The sequence below is a fragment of the Jatropha curcas genome, chromosome 4 (genome assembly GCF_041381405.1).
Source record: "Jatropha curcas cultivar XTBG-Jc1 chromosome 4, XTBG_Jcur_1.0, whole genome shotgun sequence".
Taxonomy (NCBI): domain Eukaryota; kingdom Viridiplantae; phylum Streptophyta; class Magnoliopsida; order Malpighiales; family Euphorbiaceae; genus Jatropha; species Jatropha curcas.
In genome coordinates, this window is record NC_143154.1 from 16,369,302 (window position 1) to 16,392,615 (window position 23,314).

At 36.3% G+C, this 23,314-nt stretch overlaps 1 protein-coding gene, 1 long non-coding RNA gene and 1 pseudogene across 2 annotated transcripts; 1 reads left to right on the top strand and 2 right to left on the bottom strand.

Moving 5' to 3' along the window:
• LOC149496890 (uncharacterized) overlaps window positions 1-18,527 on the top strand; it is a 34,214-nt pseudogene extending 15,687 nt beyond the window's left edge.
• On the bottom strand, window positions 278-1,474 carry LOC149496892 (uncharacterized). The gene is made up of 2 exons (XR_016320661.1): window positions 1,343-1,474; window positions 278-351 (listed from the first exon to the last, which is right to left on the bottom strand). It is a non-coding gene; the product is annotated as an uncharacterized LOC149496892 (long non-coding RNA).
• A 1,574-nt stretch (window positions 18,528-20,101) lies between the features above and the next one.
• On the bottom strand, window positions 20,102-21,331 carry LOC105636703 (epi-neemfruitin B 7-O-acetyltransferse L7AT). The gene has a single exon (XM_012220040.4). It carries the CDS (start codon window positions 21,329-21,331, stop codon window positions 20,102-20,104), a length of 1,230 nt encoding a protein of 409 aa, XP_012075430.2.
• Window positions 21,332-23,314: the final 1,983 nt, after the last annotated feature.

Genomic DNA, 23,314 nt, shown 5'->3' on the forward strand with positions numbered 1-23,314 from the left:
GACAACATTTCATTTCACAACCACTGCTAAAAATATTCAATCACGGCCACCCCTCATACTACAGATATCAATTGGCCAACGTCCTCCTCTTTCACAGTATAAGAATCATAAAATTCATTTACAAATATCATTCGGTCGTATGCTTTCAAAATAATCTTTTTCCTCTTTAAAAACTTATGAATATAATTATAATTCATAAAGCAAATCCATTGAAAATATTTTGCAAAATCAATTTCATTTTGTTTAAATAAAAGTAGGAAAGGAATAATATACACTAACCGGAACTAGATGGCTCCCCTAGCCCTTTTCCTCTAGTAATCACCCTCTCCTCAACTCCCTTTCTCTCAGCAGCTGTAGCATGATATTAATACTCACATTAAGATCATACTACACAATGTACACACATGCACTTCTATAAGAATGTAAATTAAGCATTAGAATGTAGTCTCATGCTTTTTCTTTCATTTTCACTATACTTGTCCAAGTGTTATATGATCTGAGTTTAAGCATGAAACACTTCATATCTAACACTTAACCACATCCTAGACACAGAATACTAACAATGAAAACAATAGAAGTGAATAGCATGCTAAATTCGTTCAAGGTTTATGACATGCAGAATTTCAGCATTTGAGTAGCTGGTATTGCGTTGACTATATCTTGAATTCCCCATATTCAATTGCCCTGAAATTTTGATAGCATGTTCCCAACATCTTAGGGTACTGTTCTGGAAAATTTCATAATTTTTAAAGCTCATTTTTATTTTTAAATGACATAATTATAGAATCTGAAGTTCAATTTTTCTCATGCTGAGCAGCCTGTATTAATTTACTTATAACTCCATTTCCTTTTATCCAATGGCCTTTAAATTTTAACACAACCTACCCAACATCTCAGTCTATCACCATATCAAATTTCATAAATTTTGGAGTTCATTTGCTTAGTCAAATAGGTCAATTACAGAAGCTGAATTTCAGGCAGCCCAACTGTAACATGTCCAACAATAATTTATATATGTTTAAGCATTCTCACCTCACTTCCAGCACAAATTCATGCAATCCAACTCTTCTATTACTTACATAACATCATAATATAAGAATATCAGAATCCCTAGTTCATGGCATATCAAGAACAAACTCAAAATCATCCATCTTGGTGACTTATGCAACTTAGACTTTGAATTCATGCATAACTACTTTCAATCATCTTAAATCACCTTAAAATCACTTCTCATAACTTCATCTTCACCAAATCAGATTACACAAACAAGCACCTCACTTCAAAGTTCATGGAATTCAAAAAGTAATCCATAGAAATGAAGGAGGAAGTGAAAATAACTAACCTTTTCTTAAGAAATACTTGAAAATTCTTTGATTTTCACCTTCTTTTTGCTTGGTTTTGACTCAAAATCCTCCTCCTCTCTTCTTGAACGGTTTGGCCTGCAACAATGAGTGAAGTGTCGTGGTTCTTTCCTCTTCTTCAATAAAATTATATAATAAACTTTATTAAAAATTACTTCCATGTCCTTTAAATGCAAATTGCACTATAATCCTCCCTTTTGTTTTCCCTTCATCCTTTGGCACTCTAATCTTTTTAATCATTTTACTTTAGTCCTATTAGGTATAAACCAAGTGTATTTAATATTCTAAACTCCACTTGGTAAAAATCGTACGGAAATTACCGTTTTTCAGGCTTTTCGGGTAAAATCGTGCTTTACCGAGAAGTCATTCATCTTTTAACTCATTTTTGATTTCCTTTAAGCTTTCACATTGATTTGCAAAGATCAATTAATGTTTCATTTAATTAATATTAATATCCTCAATATATAGTGTTTCCCATTATTCTAAGTTTTCTTTTTTTTTTTTTTTTTTTTTCGGATAACCGAATTCATCGAAAAACCTAGAATAGAAAGAACTACAAAATTGAGGATATTACATGCATGGAATTTATTAACCAAGACATAATAAGAGAATTCTCAGATTTCCACTTGTTAAAAGACGGATCTATCGAAACTGATTTAGTTGCTCCACCAACAAGGTATCCCTGCAAACCTCTAGCTTCAATGAATAATAAACAAGACCGAGACCAAGCCAGGTAGTTTGTTCCATCTAACTTCACCGGACTAATATGAAGTGAGGGGCTCTCTGAGTGAAAAACCATGTCTACCTTCTTTTTGTCAACCATATCCTAAAAAAAAATTTAAACGGCAGCAGTGATAAAAAGGCAGTAGCAGTAAAAGACAGCAGCAGTGGTGGAAAGGGAAAAAATTCCAAAAAAGGCAAAAATTGGTGCTGAAGAACTAGTAGGTCTGAGTCACCACACCGAGTTGAGGTCGCCGGAACAAGAATCGTCGATGGAACTCGCCGGAAATAGCTGCAGGCGCCAGTCTCAGACCACTTTGCAAACTGAAACTGTTGTCGAAAAATTCACGGCAATGGCTCTGATACCATGTAGAAATTAAAGGAAAGAATATGTTTTGTTTCTTTCAATTATGTTATATTTTTCAACCTCTACTCCGCTATATATATACAAAAAATTGTTCCAATACAGGCAGCAATCTAAATAGGAATAAACCTAAACTAGGAAACACAATCTTGGCACTAATTAGGAATAAACCTAAACCAGGAATAAACCTAAATTAGGAAACACATTCTTTACACTAATTGGGAATAAACCTAAACTAGGAAACACAATATTTACTTTAATCACAAAGATTTCAACAAAGTTTCAACTCAAGAACCTGTTTTTATGTTTGTTGGATTAATGTGATCCTTGTTCTACCATTTTTGTTAACATGGTTTTGGAGCTGTAAATAATGCTTAAGAGGTTTGTGGATGAGAGAAAACAAGTAAGAAACTTTCCTAAAAGACTTAACGACGCAGGACACCACTTGATGTAGGGGCGGGGCAGGGCGGGGGGTGGGGATGATATAGGGCAATTAATTCTCAACCATTAGGCTAGAATAGGATGATTTCAGTTAAACAAAATAACATAATCAATTTCAAAGAAACCCTTAGAACTAAAATTCTGAATTCATAGAGAAAAAACAATACAATAAACTAATTGTTGCTGTCCTATTTATATTCGTTATCTTAAATCCTAATTCTATACTGAAAAGTATTTCTGATTAGTTAATACTCCTAGACTGAAAAGTATTTCTAATTAGTTAATACTTCTAGACTGAAAAGTATTCCTATTTAGCTAATCCTAAAAAATCCTAAATAAAGAAGAAAAACTAAAAATTATTCCTAATTAAAAAATGGATGAAGGCATATGATTAATTAAAAAACTAGCAATAGAGACAGCATCAACCTAAAAAGGTTTAGGAACTTTCATTTGAAAAAGAGGTGCTCAAGCTACCTCAAGGAGCTAACGGTTTTTTCTTTGAGCAACCCCATGTGAGAAGGTATATCAGCACATGAGGATTGATGCAAAATGCCATTTTGTGTCATATAATTTTGAAAGATTTCTGAAAAATATTCTTTAGCACTGTCACTGCATAAAGTTCGTATAGAAACATTAAATTGTGTTCTTATTTCAGCACAAAAGGCACAAAAGATAGAAAATAACTCAGATTAACTTTTCATTAAATATAACCAAGTAACTCGAGAATAATCATCAACAAAAGTAACAAAATATCGAACTCCAGTTTTGACGATAATAGAATAAAGACCTTAAACATTAGCATGAACTAATTCAAAAGGGGACATAGGCTGTTTATTGACTCAAGATAGAGAAGGCAACCTATGATGTTTAGCAAATTGACATAACTCACAATCTAAAGAAACTAAAGATTGGAATTATAGAAATAACTTCTTCAAAATGGATAAGGAATGATGGCCTAATCAATAATGCACCTCAACAGGAGATAGAGCACCAGCACAAGCAAGAGACAACGATACTTGTTCATCAAGCAGATAGAGACCATTAGACTCACATCCTCTACCAATAATTCGCATTGTCATAAGATGCTGAAATACACGATAGTTAGGATAAGATTTGCTGCAATAATTGACTCGGTTAATTTTGCTAACAGAGAGTAAATTGAAGGAAAATTTAGGTAGACACAAAACAGAGGATAAGGGAAGAGATGAAGTAGAAGTAGCAAATCCAGTATTTGTAACAGAAGACGAGACCCATCAACTAAAGTTACAGCAGGAGATGTGGAATTAAACTCAAAAGAAGACAAAAGACTAGGATTTATTTTTCATATGATCTCTACAGGCAGAATCAATGACCCGATTTCACGAGGAAGCTACGAGACATGAAGTAGGTTCTTGAATCAGCAATGACAGCAAACAGAGGAATTGGCAGACTTTAAGGACGCCTGATACTCGGGAAACTTTGCAAATTCTTCTGCAGAAATCGTGACCGATTGCCCAGATGTTGAAGCTGTAGTAGGATCTTGAGTGCTACATTTGCCTTTGTATGTGGAGGAGGTTTATTTTGGAGTTCCCGACAAGTGTGCGCTTACCGGGTTCATGACTAATAGCAAACAACTCCATTTGGATCCAGTTGTGGTTATAACATTATAAGTAGTAGATCCTCTTTTTTTTGCATAATCTGTAGTTGCTGCCGTATTTCCTTGCCTTCCACGACTTACAAGAGCACTATTAGCAGCAGAATGTGAAGAATGAAAGTTTTCCGTACGGAGTACTCTGGTGAATGTTTCTTGCAAACAAGAAATATCAGCACCAGAAAGAACTTATGATTTAGTGGGTGTCAAACTCTGGAGGTAAACCAACAAGAAAACTCATAATAGCCATTTATTCACGTTGAGCTTGTTGCATTTTTTATATCAGTACTAAAGGGCAATAGGACATTAAGTTCCTTATATATCCGTTTCAAATCCATAAAATACGCAGTAAGAGGTCTATTATGTTTTTCTGAGCGATAGAAGGCTTTGGAAACATCATATATTCTAGAGATATTGCCTTTCCCAGAATATAAGAAGTCCAAATAGTCTATCAGTTACTTAACAAATTCACAATGATTGATCAGATTGATTACCTCATTGTCAATAGAAATTCAATATTTGCAAGAACAACCGAGCATCTTCCCTAAACCAATTTTTTCTTGTATCGTGGATCACTAGTAAGGTGATCATCTTTAGCAATGGTTAGGAGATAAATCCGAATAGTCTTGCTCTAATCCAGATAATTAGAGCCATTAAGTTTGTTTTCTGTGATTTTAGTTATAGCGGAACCACATCAGTGATAACAACTTTCTGTTCTAGATTTATCATGGTATTTTAATATAAATACTTTCAAATTGAAATATAACTCGGTAAAAAATTGATATAAATAAGAAGGAACCACCGGAAAATTACTCCACAAAACAGAATAGCAGCAACTGAAATCACCAAAAAATAATTCCTAAGAAACACAGTGCAACTCACTGGGTTGCACTTGTAGCGAAAAGGGACAAGCCGAACACAAGGACCAAGCACAACAGAAATACCATGCAGAAAAGTATCACAGTATAAAATCTTAAACCAAAATCCAATTGATGATAATGGGTCAATGCATCAGATAATAGTGCCGCATAAATGTCGGAGAAGAAAACCGTTGATGAGAAGACTACTGGACGCGCCCTCATGTGCTGGCACATGCGTAGCAGGAAGAAAGAGGTGGCACGTGGAGGTTGCTCGTTGAGAATCTGGCGACTGGATTTTGGGAACAGACTGATCGGCGGCTGGGGTAGCTTTTCTGGTGGGCGGTGAGAGAAGTATATCACTCTACAAAGATGACCTAACATGATAGTAGCATTGACATGCTATTGAACCCCGAAAAAAAAAAAAAAAAAAAAATTGTTTCTTGAATATTTTCTATTCCCTAAAACTCCTTTTCTAACAATACTCTGATACCATATTATTAATTGAGAAACTATTAGAGTAAAAGAATGATGCTTTCGATAAAAGTTAAAGAAAATCTGGATTGAATGAGGGACAAGGAAGATTTGTATTAAGCCAAATCTGTCAAATACAGCTACTAGTGAATATTCTTGGAAATAAAGGGAAAACATATTTACAATCAAAGAAGGAAAAAGAAAAGGATGGTTGCGAGCAACCCCTAGGCTTAGCCCATGCAAATATACTGCCCAAAAATAACAGAATGCTCAAAAGATACCATCCACTTTTCCTGTCTGCTACCTTTAAAAAGGCAGATAAAAAACTAATTCAGTTGACGCAGTAAACTTTCTTGATTCCTAATCCAAAATCTTCTATTCTCTTTGTTGCGCCTTCTAGAATAAATTTAAAGGGCCTTGGGCCTTGATATGGAATGCTATCAATATTGCCCTCCTGAAAATGAGCTTTGTCCTCAAGACTGAAATTTGGAAATTGGCCTAGCAATTCAGACTTGTTGACCCAAGTAGCTTCATCAACAGTCTGGCCTTTCCATTGAATGAGGAACTGTTGCACAGGTTGCTGGTCCCTCTCAATTGTTCTGTGCTGGCACATCTTCTCAGGTTCTAATGGAGGCCCTGCCTCGCAATTCATACTAGTAGGCAGCATATCTACCACCGGATGATTTCCCACGACTTTGTTAAGTTCAGCAATGCGGAAAACAGGTGGAGCTTGGCTGAGGGTGGCAGCTACAGTTTACATGCTACCTCACCAATTTTTCCAATGATCTCATAAGGACCATAGTAACAGGCTGCTAGCTTGGCATTAATTCTTGTGGCTACCGACTGCTGACGGTGAGGCCTTAACTTTAAGAAGACTTTATCTCCTATAGAAAATTGTTCATAGCGTCGATGTTTGTTAGCATATTTAAGCATCTACTGTTGTGCTCTTTGTAAATTATAACGGAGTTGGCAAATGATCTCATCTCTGTTTTGAAGTTGATGGGAAAGAGCTTCCATTCTAGTTTCTCCCGGCCGAAACTATTGCAAGATAGGTGGGGAGCTTCCGTAGACTACTGCAGATGGGGTCTTTCATATTGCACGTTGGAAATTGGTATTATACCAATATCCAGGCCAACAAACCCACTTGGACCAAGATTTTGGCTGTTCCGAAGAGAAACACTTCAAGTATGATTCCAAGCTTTTGTTAAGAACTTCTGTCTCCCCGTCGGTCTGCAGGTGGTAAGACGAGTTGCTTAAAAAGATAGGGTCATTGTCACTTACCATAGAAAGAGGTAGTACATGGAGTCTAACTACCTCCTTAATGAACAATTCGGCGACCTTGGCAGTTGTAAAAGGGTGCTTTAGAGAAACGAAATGTTCATATTTTGACAAATGATCCAATACCACAAGGATGTGGTCAACACTGTTTGATCCTGGTAATTCGGTAATAAAGTCCAAAGCTACATCTTCCCATATCTGTTTTGGAAAAGGTAGGGGCTGAAGAAGTCCGGTAGGAGATTGGGCCTCATATTTATGTTTTTAACAAATGATGGAAGCTGCCACGAATTTCTTAATCATTGTCATCATGTCTTGCCAATAAAAATTTGAAGCTATCCTTCTGTATGTACGAAAGGCACCGGATTGACCACCAATAGTGGTAGAATGAAATTTCGCCAGGATTCTTTGTATCCAGCGAGGTGAGGTAAGAAGTACCAGCTTCCCCTTATAAAATAAGGGGCCTTGAATAAGAGAATAGTGAGTATGACATGTTGAATGACAACTCAAGTCTGAGATAATTTTAGAGAGAGATGGGTCACGCTGAATTTCTTTGCTAATGTAATCCCAATCTGTCCATTGAGAGCTAGATATACGCTGTAACTGTAAATCTTCATCCTGGTGAGATAGCGCATCTGCAGCTATTGACTTTTCTGGGTTTATATTCAATGGTAAATCATACCCCATGAGTTTAGCAAACCAATAATGTTGGGCAGGAGTAGATATCGCTTGATGGAGAAGATGGCGAAGACTCCATTGATCTGTCCTTGCTATGAACTTGTGCCAAATTAGGTAGGCACGCCAATGCTTGGTTGCAAGCACTAAGGCCATCAATTCATTTTCATAAGCCGATCGTGCCATTGCTAGGTCCCTAGTTGCTTTACTGAAATAAGCCACAGGCCTATCATTTTGCATGAGAACTGTGCCAATAGCAGTCTTAGATGCATCCATCTCAATAATAAACGGTCGAGTGAAGTCTGACATTGCAAGGACCAGAGAAGATATAATGCAATTTTCAGATTTTCAAAAGATTCCTGAGCTTCAGAGTTCTATTTAAAGGAGGCTTGGGCTTCCTTTTGAAGGAGTGAGTCAAAGGTCGAGCAATTCGCCCATAGTCCAGTATAAATCGATGGCAATAGCCCGTTAATCCAAGGAACCCACAGATTACTTTGATTGGTTTCGGTGTGGGTCACTACAATATGCTTGCTACCTTGAAGGTTCCATAGCTACCCCATGAGTGGATACGATATGTCCCAAGTATTCCACCGAAAGCTTCCCTAATGAACAATTCTTCTCGTTTAGATGCAAGGAGTTTTCCCTAAGAAGTTAGAATACAATTTGCAAGTGCTCAAGGTGAGAATCCCAATTTTTACTATAGACCATATATCGTCAAACATCATTCATAACTCCCTACCAAGCACGAATTTCCGCAAGTGTGGCCGAAAAACATCATCCATAAGTCCCTGGAATGTGGCCGGTGCATTTGTTAGCGCAAATGGGATAACAAGGAACTCATAGTGACAGGAATGTGTTTGGAAGGCTGTTGTGGGTGTCTAGGGCTGCCACTAGAATTTGATAAAACCCTTGTTTGAGATCCAGCTTGTAGAAATAATGGATTCTATGTAATTCGTCGAGCAACTAATGAATTACTGGAATGGGGTATTTGTGAGGAATAGTCACCCTATTTTAATTAATGGTAATCCACATAAAAGCTTCAGCTGCCATCTTTTTTTCTTTACCAAGAGAAACGAATTGGAAAAGGGGCTTGAACTAGGCTTGATAGTCCTAGTAGAAAGCATGTCTTTAACCAACCTCTCAATCTCATCTTTTCGAAAATTCCCATACCGGTAAGGCTTTACTGAGACTAGCGCTTGCCCATGTTGAAGGATGATTCTATGATCTTGAGAACGACGTGGAGAAAGCTGAGTTCTATCTTTGAAAATATCACAAAATTTAAACTTTAAATGGTCCAACTCTTGGTGTTGAGATTAAGAAAGAGATTGCGATTCTGCTGGTGGTTTAGTCTCTTGATCAATCACCCATAATAAGGCAGAGAAATCCACATTAGAGACTTTGTGGATGGACTTACAGGAGACAGATGATTTAGATAATGAGGGATCCCAATGAGAGTAATGAGCTTGTCTTGTTGGAGGAATTTCATGGCTAAGTGCTACCAATTGACTTATACCTCTCCAAGTGTCTCTAGCCAAGCCACTCCCAATATAATGTCAACTCCACTTAAAGGGAACACATAGAAATCACCGGTAATCACAACAATGCCCAGCTGTATTTGTAATTGTCGATAAACTCCAGTGGAGCGTAAGTGATGACTCACCTAGCCGGACATAAAAAGGTGGAGTGGGGTTTATAGGTAGTTTGAGGAGAGCCTCCAATTGATCAGAAATGAAATTATGACGTGCTCCATTATCAACCATTATTACCACCGATACAAGATCCATAAGTTTCAAGGTGCGTAGTTAAGAGATTCCACCCACAGAGAACAAAGGCAAGTTCAATTGAGAAAAGTGGGATCGTCAAATTCTAAGGGAAGCAATGTTTAGGATTCAGATTCTGTCTCTGCAACTTGGCCCTCATCAGTTAGTGTTTCATCTTTCTTGCCAAATTAGTGCCCTTAGAGATTTATTTGGATGTTCATGTAGAAGAGAATAAGGTTGCTTGCATCGAAACCACATACCCTTAGCGCGTAGTTCCTGGTAATCTTGATGGGAGTAATGGCGAACGCCATGATTTCTAGGTGGTGTAGTGGGTTTTTCTCGCTGAGCTGGAAGAGAAAGAAGTTGATGGCTGAGTTCAGTGCCATTACTTTGATCTGGTGGGTGGGTGTGGTTGGCTATATGGGTTTTAGGTCGAGTCAAAGCATGGGTTAGTGCTTGGGCTTGTATTGGGGATGGGCTTAAAATTTTTAGACCAAGCTTGAAAATGGGACTGGACATATATTCGCCGGAGGTGGATCGGTGAAAGGATTTTTGAGTGGTGGCTGGTTGGAGATAAGATTGCGCTAGTTCTCTCTCTCTATTTCATGGGCAACCTTCATTGCCTGATATAGATCGACAGTGTCATAGGAATGCATTCTTACCCTTATATCTTCCTTGAGTCCATCAGAAAATAACCGAGCAATTGTGGGTTTATTAAATCTGGGGTCTGGGCAGCTCGAGAGATGAAATCATCAATAAAATCGGATGTAATACCTGATTGCTTGACTGTCGCCGGATGCTCATATGGTTAGCTGAATTACCCATCCATATTCTTCTATTCTCTTTGTTGCCCCTTCTAGAATAAACTTTAAAAGGCCTTGGGCCTGGATCTGGAATGCTATGAGAAATCCATTATGTTATTTCATCAATGAGAAAGACAAGTGTATATACAAGTGAATCCTAAACTATTTATGAATATAAATCTTGGACTACTTAGGAATAAATCTCTAAGATCATGCTATGTACAAACAGGACTACTAACTTTTCCTTAGTAGTCTCCAGTTAAGGTTGTGTATCGAGACCCATCTCGCTTGCTCTCTTATGAAGTGGGTACAGCTTGGGTAGACACTATGGATCAAGCTTTGATGAATAAAGATCAGTTGTCTACAACAAGCTCAACAACGAATTAAAGCAATTTATGATTGTTATGATTAGCTGTTGTATTTAGCTGTAATTAGTTGTAATTAGCTGCTGAGATTAGGGGCTATAATTAGCAGATCATTAGTAGATAGCTGCTGCTGTAATTAGTTGTAATTAGCTACTGAGATTAGGGGCTATAACTAGCAGATCAAGATAGCTGCTGAAATTAGGAGCTATAATTAGCAGATCATTAGTATATTATTTGGGATCCTTAATTAGTTACCTATATTGTACATATGTAGTACTATTTATATCCCTAATTCTTGAGGAATAATCAAGTCAATATTTCCTCTCATTCTTCTTCTTTACATGGTATCAGAGCCAACAAAGGGCCTGAATACACTCCTCTTCTTTTCTCTTTCTCTCTTCTAAGGGATTTCCAATTACCCTATTATTCTCTCTCTTCTATAGTCACAGCCACTATCCCAGGCCTACCCAGTGACCGGCGACCTCAGACACCAAGTCGCGTCACCAGAATGCTTGCCGTCGTCAGCCACACGCCGTCGACAGATTCTGCCACCTTCCTCTTCACTGTTCTACTACTGAATATGGCTGAATCAAGTCTAATCAAATCTCTTCTTCCTAATTCTCTGGTATTACTATTGTAAAACTTCAAGGCAGTAGCAATTACATTTTTTGGTTCAATTCTATTGAGCTATAGTTCTTAGGTCAAGGATATGATGATCATCTTATTAAAAATGCTATTGATATCATTGCAACCGATAGGATGGCATGAATTAAAATTGATGCTCAGTTGTGTAGCCTATTATGGCATACTCTTGATCCCAAATTACTTCCTCTTTTTCAGTCCTGTAAAACCTGTTGTAAGGTCTGCACAAAAGCCAAAACATTGTATACCAATGATATACAACGAATTTACAATGTTGTCTCTAATATTGTCCATTTGCAGCAAAATCAAATGGATATGGCTAGTTCCATTGGGCAAGTTGAGACATTGAAAGATGAGTTTGTTTCCATTATGCTTTTCATAGAGAATATTGCTGAACAAGAAAAACAAAGAGACAAGTTTTTTATGGTTTCGCTCTAATCGGCCTTCGACCCGATCTTAGCTCTGATCGAGATCAAATTTTGACTAGTTCGATTGTTCCTACCTTAGAAGATATCTCTGCTCGACTTCTTCGTATTTCCACCACTCTAGCTGCACTCCTAACGTTGAAGCCTCTGCTTTTGCCATCCAGAATAGTAATAAAAAATGGAAAGGTAATAGGTATAAGGTTCACTGCACTTATTGTGATAAACCAGGACATACTCGTGAAACCTGTTGGAAATTATATAGTAAACCGTCTCAGAATCAATCTGCTGGTACTGGACGACCTGTAACTCATATGGTTCAGAGTAATGGAGCTGGAATTCTTCCTTTGCCTGGTACATCAAGCAACTGCATCACTTTGACAGGATCAGAATATGAAGAATATGCCCAATTCCAGGCAGCCAAACAACAAGCTCAACAACAGTCACCTAGTTTACAACACTCTAGCACTTCAGTTGCTTGTTTGTCTCAGTCCTCAACTGGTACTCCTTGGATACTTGATTCCAGCGCTTCCGATCACATTTTTTGGTAATGAAACATTGTTCTCTACTCTCATTCCTACTCTAGACTCATCCACAGTCACCTTAGCTAATGGTTCAGAAACTAAAGTTAAAGGCATTGGGACAGTTCAACTTATTCCATCAATAACTTTACAATCTATCTTATACATCCCTAGCTGTCCTTATAATTTAATTTTCGTTAGCAAAATCACCGAACAACTTGATTGCATTGTCTTTTTCATAGCTAACTATGGTGTTGTGCAGGATCGGCGTACGGGGAAGACGATTGGAATAAGATATAAGTCACATGGCTTGTATTACATATCCCCTCTGAAAGCCACTATTACATTAGCTTCTATTGCTTCCGCTGAGCTTCTACACAATCGTTTTCATCATCCTAGTCTTCTTAAACTTAAACATTTAGTTCCTAGCTTATCTTCATTAAGTGTTTTGGAATGTGAATCTTGTCAACTTGGAAAACAATCTTGTGTTTCATTTCCTAAGATTGTCAATAATAAAGCTTTGGCTATGTTTGATATTGTTCATTCAGACATTTGGGGTCCTAGTCGTGTTAGTACAATTCTGGGATTTAATTACTTTGTTACTTTTATTGATGACTATTCTCGTTGTACATGGGTGTTTCTAATGAAAAGTCATTCTGAACTATTCTCTATCTTTCAAAAATTCTGTGCTGAAATTCTTAATGAGTTTATGTCTTCTCAGGGTATTCTCCATCAATCTTCTTGTGCTTATACACCCCAACAGAATGGAATTGCAAAAAGAAAGAATCATCATCTTATTGAAACAGCACGAACATTACTTCTTCATAATCAAGTCCCACTTCATTTCCGGGGGGATGCAGTACTTACTGCTTGTTTTCTTATTAACAGGATGCCTTCTTCTGTTTTACAGAATCAAAGCTCTCATTCTGTTTTGTTCCTCAAACAGGACCCCTTTCATCTGCCACTGCGTGTTTTTGGGAGCACTTGTTTTGTTCATGATCATACCCTTAGCAGGGACAAGCTTCAACCAAAGTCCATTAAGTGCATTTTCTTAGGATATCCTCGTCTTCAGAAAGGGTACAAGTGTTATGACCCAATCTCTTTCAAGTTCTTTATCTTTGCTGATGTTACTTTCTTTGAAACTACCCCTTATTTTTCTAAACAGCCAGAGCTTAAACAATCTGTTTCCAATGTTCTCCCCTTCCCTATTCTTCGTCCTCCAACTACATCTCATCCTCTTCAGATATATTCTTGTCGTCCTACTACTAACCTTGTTTTGAATGCAGATATATAGCCTAGTGACTCATCTCCTATTCCGATCTCATCTCCTGCACTGGTCATGCCAAACACAGAGACAGAAAATGCTCCCATTGCCCTTCCCAAAGGTATTCGCTCCACTCGTAATTCTCATCCTATTTACAATTTTCTGAGCTATCACCGTTTATCTCCTTCATATTATGCCTTTGTCTCCACATTGTCTACTGTTTCTATCCCTAAGAGTTTCAGTGAAGCACTTAACCATCCTGGTTGGTCTACTGCTATGACTGAGGAGATGACTGCTTTGCATAATAATGGTACATGGGAACTTATTTCTTTGCCTCCTGGGAAGAGCACTGTTGGCTGTCGATGGGTTTACACGGTTAAAATTGGACCAGATGGTAAAATTGATAGGTTGAAAGCTAGGCTTGTGGCAAAGGGGTACACAGGTTTATGGCCTTGATTATAGTGATACATTTTCCCTTGTGGCTAAAATGGCCTTTGTTCTTTTTCTTCTTTCTTTGGCAGCTATCTATCAATGGCCTCTTCTTTAACTTGACATCAAAAATGCTTTATTGCATGGGGAATTGACCGAGGAAGTATATATGGAGCAACCTCCTGGTTTTATTGCTTAAGGGGAGTCTGGTTTGGTTTGTCGACTACGTCGATCTCTCTATGGCTTGAAACAATCTCCACGTGCATGGTTTGGAAGATTTAGTGCTGTTGTCCAGAAATTTGGCATGCGTCGAAGTGACGTTGATCATTCAGTCTTCTATCGGCATGGAAATCATGGGAAATGTACTTATCTAGTTGTTTATGTTTATGATATTGTCATAACTGGCAATGATCATGAAGGGATTTCTAAACTAAAGCAGCATTTATTCAGTAACTTTCAAACTAAAGATTTGGGAAAGCTAAAATATTTTCTTGGGATTGAGGTAGCACAGTCCAAGATTGGAGTTGCAATCTCACAAAGAAAGTATGCTCTTGATATACTAGAAGAAACAGGTATGATGAATTGTAAACCTGTGGATACTCCTATGAATTCCAATGTAAAACTTATTCCATGACAGAGGAAGCCATTTAAAGATCCTGGCAGATATCGGAGGCTTGTTGGAAACTTAAACTATCTTACTATTAAACGACCGGATATTTCTTTTGCCGTGAGTGTGGTTAGTCAATTCTTTAGTCTCCATGTGATAGTCATTGGGATGTTGTTGTTCGCATTTTGAGATATATCAAAGGAACTCCTAGGCAAGGTCTGTTATATGAGAACAAGGGTCATTCACAAGTGGTTGGCTATTCAGATGCAGATTGGGCAGGTTCTCCCTCTGACAGACGGTCCACTTCTGGTTATTGTATCATGATTGGAGGAAATTTGATATCATTGGAAAGTAAAAAGTAAGATGTTGTGGCTAGGTCAAGCGCAGAAGCAGAGTATCGAGCCATGGCCTTCGCCACTTGTGAACTTGTTTGGCTCAAGCACCTTCTTCAAGAGTTGAAGTGTGGAGAAATAAAACAGATGACAATCAAGCAGCACTCCATATTGCCTCAAATCCAATGTTTCATGAAAGAACAAAACATATTGAGATCGATTGTCATTTCATCAGACAAAAGATTGAGTCAGGATGCATATCTACTTCCTTTGTCAGTTCAAACGATCAATTGGCAGATATACTGATCAAATCTTTACGAGGACCTCGAATTGAATACATTTGAGGGGGAGTGTTATGATTAGCTGTTGTATTTAGCTGTAATTAGTTGTAATTAGCTGCTAAGATTAGGAGCTATAATTAGCATATCATTAGCAAATAGCTGCTGAGATTAGGAGCTATAATTAGTAGATCATTAGCAGATTATTTGGGATCCTTGATTAGTTACCTATATTGTACATATGTAGTACTATTTATATCCCCAATTCTTGAGGGAATAAATTAAGTCAATATTTCCTCTCATTCTTCTTCTTTACAATGATCAAGGCCATCATGACCTTGAATTTGAACCGGGTACAATGGTGTGGCTGAAATTGCATTCTCACCACCAACATTCCCTTGTAGGCAAGCTTAGACAAGCTGGGTCCTCGGTTTTATGGTCCTTTCAAGGTAATTCAAAAGGCTGGGCAAGTTGCGTATCAATTAGTATTACCCCCAAATTGTAAAATTCACAATGTGTTCTACATCTCTCTGTTAAAAGAATTTAAAGGTTTATCTCCTGCAACTATTCCATCTCTACCAACTCTAGAGAATGGCAGTGTAATTCCTAGCCCTAAAACCATTACTCGTTCACGTCTCAACCGTGGCATTTGGGAGCTTTTAGTTCGATGGAGCAGAATGCCTCCATCTACTGCGACTTGGAAAACAGTTCCTAATTTCCAAGCTTCTTGTCTATACTTTGAGCTTGAGACAAGCTCTTTCTCCAGGGGGAGTAATGTTACGGATATATTCATTGGCAGGAGATATTCAAGGAGTGCTCAACAGGACATAGATGGCAACAACAACATGAATGGAAACAATGATTAATTAGACTTTATAGCTGTCATTAATTAAGATATTGTTTTGATTGTATTGTTCTGAATTAAGGCCTTAATTAGAGGCTGCAGTTGATGAATATTCCTACTATGTAATCATGTAATTAACAGAATTTATAAGGAGAACATGTTTATGAATCAAATAAGCAGAATTTCTGTACAATTAACAAAGGGGCCACAACTCCCACTAACGAGCTTTCTTTACAATCCTATTTTCTTCAAATCACCATATGTCGTTCAAGGAAAGTCCGAAAAAACAACTTCAAGAACACAGACAGCATTGAAGAAGATTATCCCGTCCAGACAGCCATCCTACTTTAGAGCCCATACTATTTGATAGGCATTTTTCAACTTTAACCTCTTTTCTTTGGTTTTGATTGAACAGTTTGATTAATTATTCAACGGATTCCAAAGTTAGGATAATTTCTATTTTTTAAAATACAGGCATGCAGGAGTTAATTTCGAAAAAAACGCAAGAATAAAATGGTAATTATCCCTTCTTTTGTGCTTAGATTTAGTTCCATTCTGAAACCTATTTCTGTGAGTGCTGGGTTAGTGTGATCTCTGTTCTACCATTTTGATAACAAGATTATTTGGAAAAATATCATAAAATTTCATTTTCATTCAGGTTATGTTGAACCAAGTAGTGCTTGGTCCATCTGTCATTGCTGTTGTCTTTGCATGGAATAATTTATGGCAAGGGAAGCTTTCCCAGCTTCCAGGGAAGTACCAAAAAGATGTTCTTCCCACATTGCTATACGGTAAAGAACTCCTTCAGGAAACTGCTGTTGGCTTAGTTTTCTGTTTGATTTAATGTTTACATCTGGTATCAATGCAGGATTTAGGTTCTGGATCCCTGTTAGCGCATTGAATTTTTGGTAAATCTTCCTGCCTTCATTTCTATGTTCCTTGGTCAGTTTTAGCATGAAAACCTTGAGAAATATCTCTAGATTTTACATACAATATGGAACATTTTTGGATATATATTTTTATCTCTGCAATAATACACAATAAATCCATGACACATCTTTTTTAGTGCCTTCTTAAATCAGCTGCTAATAAACACATCTTGCTCCACCTCAAAACATATGAATTATGTTGGATTTTGGTCGACCAAATAATAGATAATAAATTGGCTGTCTTGAAAATGAATGAATTGCTAGTGGTAGAGTATTATTTTTGTCAGACTTAAACTAACTAAAATAAGAATAATTATGTAACTTAAATCTCATCATAAACTGTTAACATGTATAAAACCTCAGAAGGTGTCTTTATATCACTTAACGGAATATTTAAATGCATTCATTCTCATAATACTGCTACTTGAGACAGTTATTAAAAAAAAAAAAAAAAAATTTGTCCTGTAATTTACTTGAATTTTCTAAAAAGTTTGGCTTGATTTTCCATTGATCACAGAATTTTCAATTGTCTTATATGTGGATCATAATTTATCCAGTAGAAATATGTTACACAATGTTTGGTAATGCTTAATATGTGGATTATAATTTAGCTAGCAGAAAAATACTTGCGTTTGTGTAGATTCCACTAGTTGAACATATAAGATCAACTTGATAGATGTGTTGTAACAATTAACCGTAATTTATTTGTCTGAAAAATATCATTAAGTTATTTCAAATTGTTTGAATTGGGATTAAATTTCCTGTGATTTGTGTTTACATAGTTAGTAGGACATGCCTATTTCTATTAGGGTAGGGTGATGGTATCACAGGAAACCAATTTATCTTTCTTTTTATGGAGAGTTGGATTTGCTCCCAAGTTAAAAGATGCTCTACCACTAGGCTAAGCCAGTGAATGCTTCTGTTTGATATTTTTTGTTGGGTTGACAAAGAGCTACAAAGCATTTATTTTTCTTTGGTAGCTACATATAGCATCTGAATTTGATTAGCAGTGGTCAGAGTAAAGTTGTGCTTATGCATTCCTTTCATCAAATCCTCCCAATTCTCAAGTATCAAAATTTGCTCTTCATTATATCCATTTGCATTTTCTTCCGAACCAAACATAGCGAAATTGGTTTATTGAAGCACCAAATTTTGGCATTTTTGTAGGGTGGTGCCAGTTCAAGCTCGTGTAGCCTTCATGTCCATGGGTTCCATATTTTGGAACTTTTGCTTAGCATCGAGAATGAGCAAGTAGATTCACATTTTGTGGCATCCTTTTATAAATCTGGTAATGAAGTACCATTTCCATTTACATTTTTTTTCTTTGGGATTTTTAGCTTAATCATCTCCGAGTATCTTTTTGCAATTGTTTTGAATCTTGAGCATCTCCAGTCAGGTAGACCTCATTTATGGAAAATCTTTTAATGTTGTAAACTAGGCCGACTTTTCAAGTGATATATCAGCATATAGAAGTCATATTGGTGTACATTTTTATTCCTATATTCGAATATAATGCCAGACCATTTGCCATGTATCAGATTTATTCTCTTTTTTCCCATTTTTCGTCGGAAGCCCGTTGGCCTAACTGGGTGGAAGTAGGGGCGTGTAACGGAACCAGTTCAGCTTGGTTTTCTCACATGGTTTTCAGTTTAATCTGGTGAACCGAAGTTTTCTTTAGTTCAGTGTCAGTTTCAATATCAAATTTTCAGGTATTGAAGGGATTGGAACTTTTCACAATTTCGAGTTGGTATAAACTTTTGTCTGGCCAAAATAACTCAAAAGGGTTTTATGAATTTGACTCAATTGACAAAATCTTTTGCCATTCTCTGATAAATAAATAAAAATTCGTTTTTACATTTTTCTTTCAAACTGAATTTCAAGGGAGAGATGAGATGAGGTTAAGCTTTATCTCATTGATTGGTTTATGTCTAGGTTTTGGTTTAATTCAAATGGGTTTGTTGAATTATTGGAAGCTTCTAGGTTACTAATTTATTTCCACTGTTTTGATTTAGCTTCTAGTGGTTTTTAAGTAGTTCAATTAATTTTAGTTGGTTTAGATTGCGATTTTCCTTACCTTTGGTTTAGCTAAGTTTTAGATTATTCTTTGATTATTAAATTAAACCGTACTAATTAATTTAATATTTAAACTCTTGAACAATTTAGAAGGTTCTAGATCTGAGAATTCCAATAACATGATTATGGGTTGGGCTCAACTTAGCAATCAGGTTTCAAATATAATCTACTCCAATATAATCTGTTTGATATGGAAAATTGAGATTTTTAATATAATTAAATTCCGTTGCGTTCTAGGCTCGCAATCTGAGCAGATCATACCAGTACGATTCTGTAGGTTCCTTCAATTGCCCTAATGGGACAAACAAGGTTTCTTTCCCATATTCACCTAGGTTATGCAATTATCCTTTGTCAAATCAATACTTTTCCTCTTAAACCATTCTCATTATCTCCTGATTCATAACAATTTCTCATTATCCTTAATGCTTATATAATTTATACTCATCGCAAAGGAGGAATGACATAAGTTTTGATCGGGTTCTTCTCATATTCTGTAACCAAGCAAGTTAGTATCTCATCGTGTTAGTCAGCCCTTTAGCTGAGCATTCATTCAGGTTGTTCTAAACCATTAACTAAGATACAATTTTGTTTCTTGCATCAGTTATTGAGAATCTTCAAAATAAATCCTTATTGAGAATTACCCATAACCTTAGCTTTTTACTCATGTTGCTCCATACGTCAGGAGTTATTCAAACCATAACAATACTCTCAATGTTTCCCTTCACACTTTTACATAGATTATAAATTATAATTAATACTCATTCGTCCCGAATTATAAGTCATTTTAAGATTTTTCGCGAAACAATTAATTTCCCTAAATTATAATAAAATCAAAAATAATTTGATCAAATTATCTTTTTATCTCATATCATTATCATTAGTTGTTTCTCAAATCATAAATTGTATTTAATATAAATAAGAATAAAATAGAAAAAAGATTATTTATTATCTTTAAAATACTCAAAAAGACTTACGTTTTAACATAAAAGACTTACATTTTAACAGAGAAAGACTTACATTTTAACAGAGAAAGTACTAAATTGGGGATGGATCAATGGAAGCATATTGAAGAAGCTCAGTATCTTTCTCCAAAATATCAAACTCATCTTGGCCGATCAATACCCATGCTTCCACTCCTTTGTTGCTTGTATCGGTCAAAATAATCGTATTGATATATGGCCTGTCTGAAATATTCATATACGGTGCAGTAAAAGCTGCCCATATTGGCTTTCCCCAGCCAAAATCATTATCATATATACCAAAATTACAAAAACTACTACACACACCTAACTCCATTTCACTACCAAATACCGAACCTGTAAATAATAAATCTCCAATCTCTTTCACCGCATCATAACACTTTAGGAATCCATCTTCACCTCCACCTGCACTTTTTATCTTGTTCAAAAAATCATTATTCACTTTTTTCGTTGCCTCTCTTACTTGATTCACTAATTCAATCGAATTCTCCTTCGCTGTGAATACTACACCAACATTTCTTATAAAGTTCCCCAATAAACATTCTGGTAATGGCGGCTGCCCTTTTCGTCTCAAATTCACAGTATAATTTACTGCAAGTTGTTTATCGATACCGGTTTTATTTTTGAGAGAAGCCAGAAGGCGATTGCCAATAACTGCACTAACCACCTCAACCCGCGTAGGATTATTAATACCGTTCAAAATTGCTTTTGCTTTAAGATCGGCAATGGCAGATTCGTTAAACACAATCCTCTTTGTTATATTCTTGCCTTGTTTAAAAAAAGGGGCATAGATATTTAAGGAACTCACCTCTCTTGGAAATGCAGTATACTGAGGAAAAATGGATTCTCCATCCAACAGAGGGGTTTTGGCAGGTGATTTACACGTAATAGCAGCCCAATTTTTCAGAAACAAATTGCAACCGTATGCATCGCAAACCATGTGAGAAATACATATGCTGATGGTAAAGCCACCACATGCAAAGGTGGTTTCTTGAATCAATGCAACAGGAGATCCAGAAGGAAGTTCATAGTTAGGAATTGCATTTGGCACAAGTTTGTGGAGTGATGTTAGATCGGGTTGAGCCAGATACTGAGATAAAGGAATGTTAGTTGTAGCTTCTACATAACATACACCTTCATCGTTACAATCAATGGAAAATATGTCTTTAACTTCACCGGCAAGTGGATAAAATTGAGATAAAGTTTCAGATAAGGATTGCTGTAACAACAATGATCTTTTGGTAATTATGTTTGTTTCTTGGGAATTTTGATAGAAAAGAATCATGGAGTAATAGCCAGATTGTTGAAATTGATCCAGTAGACAGATTTTGTAGGTTTTGAGGTGGGGTGGTGTTGGTGAAGAGGGTGAAATGCAGCATTTGGAAATTATTTCAACCTGCATATTCATCATTTGCAGCTTAATATGTAATTATGAGATGGAGAAGATGATGGCTATCAGATTGGCTTTTATATATAAACGCCACTCTTGTATTACTGTACGTATATGTTCCTTGAATATATCATTTACCATTATCATAGCAACGACCTTTGCGTGAATGATTAAACATTAACGTTTTAATATAAGAAGACGTACATATAAATTAATAAATTAATTCTCAACCGCTAATGTTGTTGTCGATGGAACCCACGCACTCTTGAAATAGAAGAAAAAAAGGAAACACTTTTGTTTTTTAATAAAGAAAAGTCAGTAAAGAAATGAGGAAGTAAAGAAATCAGGTGTGTTTTCGCCGACCGCCCCCGAGCGACCCGAAAAACGCTCGTTTTTGGAAATGAGTGACCTTTATTAAAAAGTGATGACAAAACCTTTTTATTGCACACGATGCAGATGAATCGGTCTTATAAAACATTTTGAGTCACCACCCATTTTTTCGGTAATGGGACCGTTTTCAATTAAAAGTGACTTCATTTTAAATCCCAATTTTATTTAAGGCCAATTATTTTAAAAGACTGGTCATGCGCACCAAGCGCGATTCTGGGTAAGGGAATTGGGTACGTCGACCCATTGAAAGCCGACGCCCGAAAAATCGGCCTCTTTTAACCTACAATTTCTAATTTATTTTAATTTAGAAAAGCAAATTTATTTATACAAACCCAACCCGAATAAATCGAACCGAGTTCCTATGCGGAAAATTATTGAATCGTCCCAAATAAATTCATTCATTGCATTCATAATCATTCAAACCACACCAATCATTCAACCCATAGCAGTCAAGTTAAAATAATCAAAAGACCCGCTCTTGCCTTATGGTTAAAGGCGGGCCACAAACCGTACCTAAAATACATTCTATCCAATTTAAATTCAAGAAAACCCTAATAAGCCTGAAATCATGCATAACAATAAATTAACCTACTTAATTAAACCGCAATCTGCCCACTATTGTTTGCCTATTGAATTATAAAAAGAATTGAACATTTATTTGATTGCACAAAATTATTATTTTTATTTATTTTTTTTTAAAGAAGAAGAATAAAAGTTATTTCTGGAACCCTAGAACAGTCGCGTCACGCAGCTGTTCTATGAAAGAACTGTTGCGTGACGGATCCAACAGTTGCGTGACGCAGTTGTTCGTAACTTGGGAAAATCTACAAGTTCATCAATAATTTATTTCAAATACAGGATTAAGCCAGAAAATAAAAGTGAAATAAAATCATAAACACGAACAGTTCCGTCACGCAACTAGTCGGGGGTAATATAATTATATCTTGGACATGAACAGTTCCATCACGCAACTAGTAGCTGCGTGATGCAACTGCTCTGGTCCGTAACTACCTTTTTTCACATTTCCCTTTTATCAAAACTTATTTTAATATAACTCAGAAACATCCAATAATGGGCAGGGTGCCGTTTAATCAATATCACACTACTAAAACATCAACAAAATAAATAATAACGAATTAATAACTAAAAATACCAAGAAAAGTTTAGATAATTACCTAACCCTCAGATTGAGGATTGTAAACAATCTGAACGTCTTAAGGAACGAGATTCAAGGCCCCAGAAGTCTCTGTTTACCAAGTTTTAACAAATAATTCTTTTTCCTTTTGTTTTCTCTCTTTTTCTCTTTTTGTGTGATTTTTGTTTTCCCACTTAATTGATTTCTAAAGGCTATTTTTCTTCAAGATAACTCAAAAGAGTCTCTCCAGAAAACCTAGCTGCAGTTATCTTTTTATGCTCTCCAAAAATTCCTCCCAAAATTTTTTTTAAAGATAAAAAACGCAGTATTTATATGGGTAACGCAACAGAGGA